Here is a 12,394-nt window from a genome sequence, read left to right as displayed (position 1 = left end):
CTATATTCAATATTCTTCGCCAACACCACAATTCAAAGGCATCAATTCTTCTTCAGTCTTCCTTATTCATTGTCCAGCTTTCGAATGCGTATGATGTGATTGAAAATACCTTGGCTTGGGTCAGGTGCACCTTAGTCCTCAAGGTGACATCTTTGCTTTTCAACTCTTTAAAGGGGTCCTTTGCAGCAGATTTGCCCAGTGCAATGTGTCTTGATTCTTGACTGCTGCTTTCATGGGTGTTGATTGTGAATCCAAGTAAGATGAAATCCTTGACAGCTTCAATCTTTTCTCCATTTATCATGATGTTGCTTATTGGTCCAGTTGTGAGGGTTTTTGTTTTCTTTATGTTAAGGTGTAATTCATACTGAAGGCTGTGGTCTTTGATCTTCGTCAGTAAGTGCTTCAAGTCTTCTTCACTTTCAGCAAGCAAGGTTGTGTCATCTGCATATCACAGGTTTTTAATGAGTCTTCCTCCAATCCTGATGCCACGTTCTTCATATAGGCCAGCTTCTCGGATTATTTGCTCAGCATACAGATTGAATAAACCCCAAAAAACCCAGTACCGTTGAGTCAGTTCTGACTCATAGCGACCCTATAGATTGAATAGGTATGGTGAAAGGATACAACCCTGACACACACCTTTCCTGACTTTAAACCACTCAGCATCTCCTTTTTCTGTCCAAACAACTGCCTCTTGATCTATGTACAGGTTCTTCATAGCACAATTAATTGTTCTGGAATTCCCATTCAGAGAAGATACCGGATTTACTGGCTATAAATAATATGGCAGGTGTAAAATTGCAGCTGCCTTCCCCACACTGCCACCACTCTAAATAATTTCAGTTCCTGAGCTTTAACCAGACACTAGCATTTAATCCTTGGAATTACTAGTGCTAAAAACATGGCATTACATATTCTTTCTTATTTAACACTAGCAAAATGGTAGTAGAATCAAACAAAACACATTTCCTTTTCTTTTAGCTTGTTTGAAGTATAATCTTACAATACTGAAAGTTGTTGAATTTTGTCCTTTGGGTCTTTGAGTTTCCAACAAAATGCCTTTTTAGTGTGGAGAATCCAAAGCATGGATTTTTATTTACTTGGGCCATCTCTCTTTCGAAAGAATTAATGTATGGAATTGGCTCCTGAGGAAGTGCTTTTAAAGGCCATAAGTAATTTTGAGTGATTAGACTTCATTCATCTGAATTTACCTGCTTTGGGATAAGCATCAAGAATGAGAGGCTCTCCTAAGGCCATGTGCAGACCTGTTGAGCCTTGTCAAAGTGCTAGAATCCATTCTGTGTAATTAGCAGCTTTGTGCCTTTGAGGAGCTTAGATTTCTTTGGGTTGAAGCATGAAACATGCAAATGTCAGGAGAAAGGCAGGGGCAGTAACCCATGAAATAGATGAACAGTAGCAGCCAAGAAGGGTTCTCAACATTCTGTAATTCAGAACATAGTTTCTTCATGAGCTCAGAAAGAACATAGCACATTTTAAGTAGCAGCAAAGGCAACAGGCGTGAACAACACCATTAATTTCAAGAAACAGACTGTTGATATCCTTTATACTAATATGTCCCAAAGTCAGAAAAGGAAACCAAGAGGAATCAATCATTTCATATAGTGCTGAGTTCCCTTTTTTCCAGGAACTGGGATATTTCATAATAAAATGGTAATAAAGGTCAAAAGTGAAACAATGGCAATTCTTTTTTAGATGGATTCTAGTCATCTTCATTGTGACAGTATATTTTCTTAAGGACTAGTTCTATTTCTGTCTTTGTTACAGAGTTTTAAGATAGCCTTTGATAGATGGCAAATTATTTTAGTTCCTTTAATTTTCATAAAAATATAATGCTTCTAAAAGTTCTGTCTTTATTCATTCTTTTTGTCCAATTAGTAGAATTAAACAAAATGTATTTTATTCTCCATTTAATTTTTTGAAAAATGATATCTAATAATATACTATGGTTTTCACTCTTTAGATTTAAGAATCTTTAGGAAGAAATGCTATCTTAGACAGCACATTTTCTCATGATTTGATAGGTTGAGTCAGGTTGTAGTTGATCTCCAGTAAGAAAATTTTTCCAGGTGATTCACAAGGGGTTATTCTTTGAAGAGGCTACACACTGTATCTGTTCAAAGTATTATAACCTGCTTCAAAGTATTATACCTTAGTTAGTAGCAAATGTGTACATAATATGTTAAATTCTTATGTGAACAAGATCTAGGATACCCGAAGTCTTCTTCAAATTAAGTTTTTGATGAGAGAGAAAATTGTCTTTTCTTTCAGTTTGCTGTTTTACCAGTGTTCAGTGTTCTCAAACCCAGGTACATAGAGTAATACCAGTTCACGTTATAAATGGGGGATAGGGAAGGGAAAGGGAGGCAAGGTGGTAAGTTTTCATACGCACTACAAAATTTTTCAGGAATTTCTCAAAATTTATTCAATTTAAGAAACAATATTTTTGAGGTATTTTACAACATACAAGTTACATATATATGTACTATATATGTAACATATATATCTTGTGTGTAAGATTATATATGTGCATGTCTTTGTATGCATATATATTTTTTTCATTTTTGGTGGCAGGTCACATGTAAAATGTGCCTGATGATAACCATGTGTTTTCATAATGATAATGCCCTTGCGTAATTTATTTTGAAAGCTTATTGGTCTATGAAATCTGAAAGACTGAGAACCACTTAATATTTCTCTACTACCACAAGCAGGGGGTTGAAAAATTATTCAGCTATTTTAGAATTAATTATTCAGGTACAAAGTAAAAGTATACAGCTTGTAGGAAAAATGAATCATGTAGCCTTATGCAAGCATTTCTACATCTTCAGGGTCTTTTGAAATAGATAACAGAGGTACACAAAGGAAAGGGAATCACTGGCTTATGCAAAATAGGGTATACAAAATGGTGGGTGGAATATTTTCAGCAATTATGGACAAAGTAATAAGTCCATCTTGACAATTGAGAGCAAAATAACATTTTTATACAGCTGTTCTATTAAAAACAACAGTAAACTTTTGTGAAGGTGAGTTCACGTATATGAATTTCTTTGATTTTTTTGAGCTGTAGTGGATGCTTCTAGGCAAAACTTTGTACACAGAAGGCACTTAATTAATCTTGTTTCTCAGTTTTTTTTCATAAATAAAATATAGCAGTCTCTGCAGATCATTTAAAAAGTGTCGTGAACTTTTTAAAAAATTGCTTCGTAACAATGGTTTTAAAACTTGTGGCCTCATAACTCTTTGTTTAAAGAGAACCTAAAACAGAAGTTTAATACATAAAAATATAAAAGCAGTTGCTTTGATTGAAGTTGAGATAGTTTCTTTCATTTTCTGTAATGAGCATAGTTTGAAAACTACAGTTTTATAAAATAAGTAACCATTTTGAAAATGTACATAATCCTCAGGCTTATCATTGGGTATAGAAACCCCTGTTTCAGAATAAATGATTTCAGATATGGTACCTGTAAAGTTAAGAATAAAGAACCAACACTTTCATATTGAAATGACAATACCAACATTTTTAGTAAATTAATCATTATAAATGTATTTTTACACATAAAAAACTAAAGCCATTGGCTGCATGTCTTTTGAATTAAAAGCTTTGGGGAGCAAAGACCGTAGGTTAGTCACATGCAGAGCTTAACTTCCATTCCCTCTTTCACCTGTAAGTCCTTAATAAAAATTTGTTAATGGGTAGCCCAAAGCAAGCTTTTATATTCGATACCTAAAAAGTAAAAGGAGTAATACAGATGCTGAGCCTCTAGGTTGCTTTTGTGTAAAATTGCATGTGAACACATGCCATAATTTACACAATTATGAAAATTAATAAATTGATTTTTTTTTTTTTTTGGTTAGTCGAAACATATATAAAATCTGAAGGTAGATTCACTGAAGTAACTCTGGCATCCAAATACTTCTGTATGATAAAGAATTATTTCGTAATGAATATTTACCATTAATGGATTGGTCTGGGTAAAACCCATTGCCGTCAAGTCGATTCCGGTTCCTAGTGACCCTATAGGACAGGGTAGAACTGTCCCATAGGGTTTATAAGGATCGCCTGGTGGATTTGAACTGCCGACCCTTTGGTTAGCAGCCATAGCTCTTTAACCACTACACTACCAGGGTTTCCATTGGTCTGGGTAGACATACTTTTAAGTAATATTGATTTGGTTTTACATTTCCATCTCATTCTCCTCATCAAAGTATAAGTGAATTAGCCAATCATCATAAATATTTAATAAATATGGAAAGCATTTATAGGAGTCATCAGTAGAACTTTTCTGTTTGCTTAATAAGCATATACCCAGATCACTTCATGTCATGCATATTAACTTACAACGACTGCTGCAATGGTCTGTAAATTGAAAGATAAGGGGCGTTTGGAATTTGAGTATCATTTTTTTTGCACCAGTTCACTCCACACAGTGATATATTTTTGATTGGATATGTATGATAAAGCCACTTCTTTCTGCTTTCTTGAACCCCTAAACCAGTTATATTATCTGTCAAACTCTATTAAACCAATTAATGGCCCAAATGATCAAAAACTGGGTGTGGTCAGTAATATTCAAGTAACTTTTTTTCTTAACGTAAACAACTTTGAAGGGTTCACACCAATGATCCTGAGGTGCTCTGGTGAAATTTTTATTACTAACTCCATCAAAAATCTGTGGACAATTAAGATCCAAAATTATACTATGTAAGTGTTAAAGCAGACATGAATGTTACAAAAATATTTGTGATCCAAAAAGCTTACAAGTTTTTAAAATAAGTTTTATGATAGTTGATATTTTCTGTTAACATGAGTGGCCAAAATACAGAAAAAGTAAAAGCAAAGTCATAAAAAGAGAGGCATCCACAGCAGTTAACCGGGGCCTTATAAATGGAGTGCGTGTGTTTGTGCGTACGTGTGTGCGTGCGCATATGGCACACCGCATGGCTTCTCTTTGCCATAATTGATATCCTCATCATCATTAAATACTTTCTGTTTCCTGTCTTATAGATGACACAGGCTGTCCTAGTAGCCAGTCAGTATCTCCCGTGAAGACGCCCTCAGATACTGGAAACAGCCCAGTTGGCTTTTGCCCTGGAAGTGATGAAGACTTTACCAGAAAGAAATGCACAATTGGCATGGTTGGTGAGGGAAGCATCCAGTCAACTCGGTACAAGAAGGAGCCAAAGTCAGGCCTTGTAAAGCCAGGTAAGTGTACTTACTTTGTTACATTTTTATCAGAGCAATATGACTGGAGTGATTTCACATTTGAGACAAAGCACCAGTATATCAATTCAGGGAACAGTCATGCTGTGCTATACCCAAAACATCATATTTGTTTTAGTTGGGTTTCTTTTTTTTTTTTAAAGGAGGTGAAGAAAAGAGTGGTATATTTTCTGTAGTGGTTGTTAGTTATTGAATAAGTAAAGTGACATAGAAGGAGCAAAGATGAATAAATTTAAACTGGATGATTTAATAGACATTTAAACCATATAAATAAGCCTAGATTAAACTGTACTAAAAAAATTCTTGGTACCATTTAAAATGACCACAAATTATGAAAATAAGAGGTTGTCTTGATACAGATCTATAGAGTTGGGCATACCTGCTAACATAGTTATTTTATTTGTTTTTAAGTATTTAAATATGAATATTATGTCACATGTATATACATATATATTTATATAGAAGTTCAGTACTTATAAAATATTCAAACTTATGAGATGAAATGGAGATAATTATTTCAATGGATAAGATACCATGAACATCAGAAAGGGTCATTTCTCAGGATTTGCAATATGTATCTCAGAAATTTGTTGTTTTTTATCTCAGAAATGTATACGGCATATGAACAAATATAGTTTTAGTCAGAGTTATAACATTAAAGTAAAAGCACATGGGCTTTGGCATTGAAAGACAATCTCTGTACTGTAGTCTTTTCTTTAACATTCACTTTTACTTACTGTACATATTTATGAGCCTGAAAAAACAGATTAATGACTTACCTGAACTCTCATTCTTTACATTTATCTTCTGATTTTTGTTTGGTGATGACATTATTGTGCAAGGAGCTAAAGATTAAAGATGGCTTTATTTTGATGTAGATAAGGTGTGGTCTTGTGTCCTCTTCCATTAGATGCTAGCATCTCTGACTGCTTTCGTTCTTCATGAATAACTGACATACATACTGTCAACCAAATGAATGTTCTTTAACTTCAGAGCAAAACTTAAACCGTGTGAAAAAGAAATTCCCTATTTCCTAATGGCACTTGATAAATGTTAGCCATGAAGAACTTGTTAATAGTCATCACTATGGAATAATATGAAAAAGGGAGTGATACACAAACGCAACATATTAAAGAGAAAGGATGGGAATTTCAAAAAGGGTGTTGGATACCCTGAATACTTAGGAAAGAGGGAATGAGTTAAAGAATATTGTCTTAGTTATCTAGGGCTGCTATAACAGAAATACCATAAGTGGATGGCTTTAACAAAAAGAAATTTATTTTCTCATAGTATTAAAGAAAACAAACCTAGGCTGGAATTCCAAATTCAGGGCATCAGCTCAAGGGGAAGGCTTTGTCTCTCTGTAGACTCCGGAGGAAGGTCTTTCTCGTCAACCATCCCCTGGACTAGGAGCTTCTCCTTTCAGGAATCACAGGTCCAAAGGATGCACTCTGCTCCTGCCACTGCTTTCTTGGTGGTATGAGGCCCCCTTGTCTCTCTACTCAGTTCTCTCTTTTCTATCTCAAAAGAGATTGACTCAAGACACAATCTAATCTTGTTGATTGAGTCCTGCCTTATTAACATAACTGCCACCTGTCCCACCTCATTAGCATCATAGAGGTAGGATTTACCACACATAGGAAAACCACATCAAATGACAAAATGGTTGACAATCATACAGTACTAGGAATCCTGGCCTAGCCAAATTGGTACACATATTTTTTGGGGACACAATTCAATCCGTCACAAATGTCATGTAATTGTAGCCAAGAAATAAAACCATTACCTTGCATACCCAAGGACAAAAATTGCCTGCCCACCCTCCCTCCCTACCTCAGTTGTCTTTCTGTTGTTGTTGTTGAGGTATTAATTCACATACCATAAAATTCCCCCTTTCATAGAGTACGGTTCAGGAGTTTTTATTGTTTTCAAAAGGTGTGCAACTATCACCACTATCTAATTTCAGAACATTTCATAAACCCAGAAAGAAACCCTATATCCCATAGCAGTCACTCCTCTTTTCCCCCAACTCTAGCAACCACTAAACCACTTTCTTTCTCTGTAGATTTGCCTATTGTGGACATCTTATATCAATGGAATCATACAATTTGTGGCCTTTTGTGTCCGGCTTCTTTCCCTTAGCATATTATTTTCTAGGTTCATCAATTTTGTAGCATGGATCGGTACTTCATTCCTTTTGTGACTGAATAATACTCCTTTGTGTGTGTGTGTGTATATATATATGTATATACACACACCACATTTTGTTCATTCATCACTTGATAAACATTTGGGTTTCCATTTTTTGGCTGCTATGAATAATTCATAGAAAAAAATTTTTTTTTCTATGAATAATGCTGCTACAAATATTTATGTACAAGATTTTCTCAGTTCTTTTAGGAATTAAGCCCGTTGCTATCGAGTTGATTCTGACTCACAGCAACCCTATAGGACAGAGTAGAACTGCCCCATAGGGTGTCCAAGGAGCGGTTGGTGAATTCCAACTGTCTACCTTTTGGTTAGCAGTTGGGCTGTTAACCACTATGCCACCAGGGCCAGGAAATTGCTGGGTCATATGATAATTCTATGTGTAACTTTTTGAGGAACTGCCAAATTTTTCTGAAGGAGCTGCACCATTTTACATTCCTACCAGCAATGCGTGAGGGTTCCAATTGCTCCATATCCTCACCAACATTTGTTATTATATGTGTGTTTTATTATAACCGTGATAGAGGGTGTAAAGTGATAGCCCATGTGGTTTTGATTTACATTTCTCTAGGGGCTGATGATGAGCATTTTTTCATGTGCTTATTGGCCATTTGTATGACTTCTTTGGAGAAATGTCCTCAATTGTCTTTTATCCTGGGAGTAATTATTAGTGGAATTTGCTTCTCCAACATATGAGATGTAAGTTTAATAGCAAGAACTTATTACCATTCTTTTTGTATTCACAGGGTCTAGGGGCATAGCAGGGGCTCAGTCAACATATGTTGACCTCAAAAGCAAAGGTAGCCTATGGGTTGGAGAAGATAAAATGATGCAGGAAAGAATGTCAGCTTTGTGGGTTGCAAAGAAAAAGTAGATTTCATTGTGAAGCTATTATAGGATTTGAATGCAACCTGAAATTATTTAAATTTTGTTATTTCCCCCTACCTCAATCCAAAAACATTTTAAGCAATGGCAATACAAGGAAACATATAGCAAAACAGGAGACAAGTATGGTGTAGCAAGAACAAAGCAAGTTTAAATGGGGGTTAATGTTATCATGCTCTTCCTTGTTTCAGGAGTTATCATAGTAACAACCATCTGTTAAAACAAGACTTTTAAAACCACGCTATGTACATTCAGAATTCACACTGAGTAAGTCCCTCATCCAGCAGAAGGGTATTCACTTGCTAGAGATCAGCCACTTGTCTTACTGAGAATGTTTATGGCCTCTGGTCTTTATGAAGAAATTGCAGACAAAAAAAAGAAAGAAAAGAAAAAACAAGAACTGTTGTTCTTAATGCTGTTTTGATTGATGGATCCTTTGAGAATCATGAAGGCTGTGGATACATACTCCAGAAAATTTTTCATGTGCCCTGAATATGGCGTACTATTTCAGAGGTTTTATAGATCCTTTTTAGGGTTTATTTATCCTAGGCTAATGACCCTTGGCCAGAGAGAGAGCCCGAAATTCTTGCTTTTTTCAACTGCTTCTGCTTTAATTGCTCACAGGCATAAGTAAAGGAAACCCTGGTGGCGTAGTGGTTAAGTGCTACGGCTGCTAACCAAAAAGACTGGTAGTTGAAATCCACCAGGCGCTCCTTGGAAACTCTGTGGGGCAGTTCTACTCTGTCCTGTAGGGTCGCTATGAGTTGCAATAGACTTGATGGCAATGGGTTTGATTTTTTTGATTAGCCATCGGTAAAACCTAAGTAGTCCTTAGCTGATGATCTATTTATTTATTTATTTGCTTTCAACCAACCTCTAAAGGATCTGTAAAGTTTATTTTTTAGTTGCCTAAAATAACTAACGTCATCACTGAAAAAGTTGCTGAAGCTTTTGAATGGGACCCAATTCTGTATAGTAATCTCTTTGTATTTGAGGAAGATCTGCACTGTGACCTATAGTTCTCTGAACTTTCAGCAGAAAAAACCTGCCAGGCTCATAAATATGAAGAGAGGAAGTCCTGAAAGTGAGGCCCCAGGATGACTCCAACATTAATAAAATGCAGAGACATAATCTGTTAAACCATAGAAGGTACTATTCTCAGGTCAAAATGTTCTGCCTCCCCCATAGCCCCGAGTGAACACTTCGCCTTCATCCAAAACTGATCTTCAGCTCATGATGCGTGCTCTACTTTTTAAAATAAATCAACTCATTAAAACCAATACCAGTTTATTAAAATAGCAAGCAATTAGTGGCTCTTATATAGTTGCTCAGGGGCTCTTAAATATTAAATAACTTAAGCCCATTTAATTTTAGGTTCGTTGTTCTAGATTCTAGAACAGTGACATACACTTCAGAAAGGAGTTATTTAAATGCTCCTTTAAGGTAAAGAGCTCAAGTTTGAATGTTCGATTCGAGGCATTTGCTAGAAAACTCAGCCTCAAGTTCGAGTTGGGGGGCAGGGGAGAATTACACAATTTAAACAACTAATTAGAAAATGTGAAGGGAAAAAATAGTCACAGGATGCTGGGAAGGACGTGAAAAGATGAGCTGGGCAAGCCTGCACCTGTCCAACTGGGCATTGTAGCACGCACTGCGTGAAAGCTCTTCCTTCTTGCAGGTGGGAACTGGTTCTGGAACTTCTCACAGGCAGTGAGCCTTCTGTCATTTTGGCTCCTACACCTTAATGCCTATGCAGATTTAATTAAGAATCTCTACCAATGAGAAAAAGAAAACATTTCTACAGTCCAGTTGGATAATGCATTTGTGTTTTCCTTTAATCTACAAGCCAATTCAGCAAACGCTCAAGGCTGAATCTCCAGAGCAGAATGCCGTGTTGCCTTAAAGTTGTGTTGTTTTTAGGTGCCCTCGAGTAGATTTCAACTCATAGTGACCCCAGGTGACATAAAGCAGGTGTTCCATAAATACTTGAATGAGAAATAGAGTGTCTGCTTGGTGCAAGGAATTTTGTTTTGCAAAGAGACACCAGGGAAAGATGGACCAAAAAATGGTCTCTGTGTCTTCCCTGGTTCTAAAAAAAAGGTTCTAGGAGTTTGTAATTTAAGGCAGAGTACTGTTTAGTAAGTGTGGACAGATAAGAAGAGAAGGAATGAAGGCCTAAGTGCTTGGTTGCTGACCAAAAGGTTGGCGCTTTGAATCCACCAGTCATTCCATGAGAGAGAGAGATGGCAGTCTGCTTCCATAAAGATTTCAGCCTTGGAAACCCTTGGGGCAGTTCTGCTCTGTCCTGCGGGGTCACCAGGAGTTAGAATTGACTCAGTGGCAGTGAGTTGGGATGGTAGCCTTCCTCCTTCCAGATGCTGCTCCTTTATTTAGTTTGCAGAAAGTTTCACGATGAGATTGTTTTTACCCAGAAATGAAAGGCCTAATTGGATTACTGCTCCAGTACAATAAATCACATTCTACAGCCTCCTCAAATGCTTGATTTACTACTTGGGGAGTATCTTAATCCAGGGAAGAAAAAGACCCAGTGTCATTGTTTTTCAAATAGAGGTAGTTTCTCCACAAAGCTAAGCTAGTTGGATAGTTGGGGGAGGGAAGAGTTACACAATTTAAACAGCTAATTAGGAAATATGAAAGGAAAAAAACACTTGAGTCAATTAAGAGAAAGGTGAAAGGCAAATGGTTAGATCACTATAATTTAAAAGAAATTCACACTTAGAAACTGAAATGTTGAAATCTGTATTTGAAAGATGCCATTGTATCTCATTAGCATTCACCCTAAGTGAGTATTCCCTTGTCATCAGACACCACTCAGGCTATTGAAATTGGAGACCTGGTAGAGCTGAACTATAATAACCTCACAACAATAACAGATCTGTTACTTAAAAAATAAAAAATTCCCACATTCAGGGGCATTTGCTAGAAAACTCAGAAGGCATCAACTAGGTTAGTGATTAATCAGCACTGGTTGCCTTAATAGAGAATTTTTTCACACACAGCCGAAGGCCTACAGGTGTTCTTGTTCTTATCACAAGCATCACTTTCACTTCAAAGTTAGTTCTGTGAAATAAAATAAAGGTAGGCAACTAGAGGAGGACATTCTTCTAATAGTTTGAGCTACTGGCGTGGGACCGGGCAGTGTTTTGTTCTGTTGTACATAGGGCCTCTATGAGTCAGAGCCAACTCGAGGGCACCACACAGCAGCAATAGAGAACGGTTGAGAACTTGGTCTTAACACCGCTTCTCCCCAAGTTACCCCACGTGTCGTGTCTTGGAAAAAAGTAGGGAGGGAGAAGTCCCTGGGTAGTGCAGGTTGGAAGTTCAAGTCTACCCAGAGGTGCCTCAGAAGAAAGGCCTGGCAATCTGCTTCCCAAAGATCAGCCATTGAAAACCCTATGAAGCACAGTTCTACACTGACACACTTGGGGTCACCATGAGTCATAATCAAGTCAATGGCAACTGGTGGTAGTGGTGGGAGAAGCCTTTCTGACCACAAGACTCTGCAGTCAGACATGCTAGGTTTGTATCTTCATCATACGACCACTTTGTAACTTGTTATCTTCTTGGAGTCTTGTGTTCACCATCTGTAAAATGGCTTGTTGTGAAGGTCAAACAGACTAATGCGTTCAAAGTGCCTAATGTTGGAGCTTGCACAAAACAACTCTTCCCTAAATGTTAGTGGTGGTCGTTTGTAGCTTTGAAAATAGATGTCACAGATTTTTATAGGAACACTCATAAAACAATCACACAGAGCTTGTTTGTGTTTATTTTAAACAAAATTCTAGCATATTATGTTAGCGTGGAACACTGACAGGTACATGTGCTGACAGCTCATGGCTTGACAATGAGGAGAGAGATGGGGAAATATGGAAGAATAGACAGAAGACCACAAAAAAGCACTGCAGTCTGGAGACCGTTTAAGTGTTTTAGGCCATTACCAGCTTTAAATGCTCTGTAGCGCTTGGTGCAGTGATTGATGTTATAAAGCAGACCAAGTCATTGTGATGGTGGGGTTGGCAGAAAATGATGTGGATGAAG

At 37.0% G+C, this 12,394-nt stretch overlaps 1 protein-coding gene across 2 annotated transcripts in view; it reads left to right on the top strand.

Moving 5' to 3' along the window:
- The window catches only part of SYBU (syntabulin), a 127,652-nt gene that overhangs the window by 68,942 nt on the left and 46,316 nt on the right, over positions 1–12,394 (top strand). For both annotated transcript variants that reach the window (XM_003408440.4, XM_064268006.1), the window contains exon 4: positions 5,027–5,224. In XM_003408440.4, coding sequence (XP_003408488.1) covers positions 5,027–5,224 — 198 coding nt within the window. The remainder of the gene's footprint in view (positions 1–5,026; positions 5,225–12,394) is intronic.

Source organism: Loxodonta africana, chromosome 14 (genome assembly GCF_030014295.1).
Source record: "Loxodonta africana isolate mLoxAfr1 chromosome 14, mLoxAfr1.hap2, whole genome shotgun sequence".
Taxonomy (NCBI): domain Eukaryota; kingdom Metazoa; phylum Chordata; class Mammalia; order Proboscidea; family Elephantidae; genus Loxodonta; species Loxodonta africana.
This window is presented reverse-complemented; position numbering and strand designations above follow the sequence as displayed.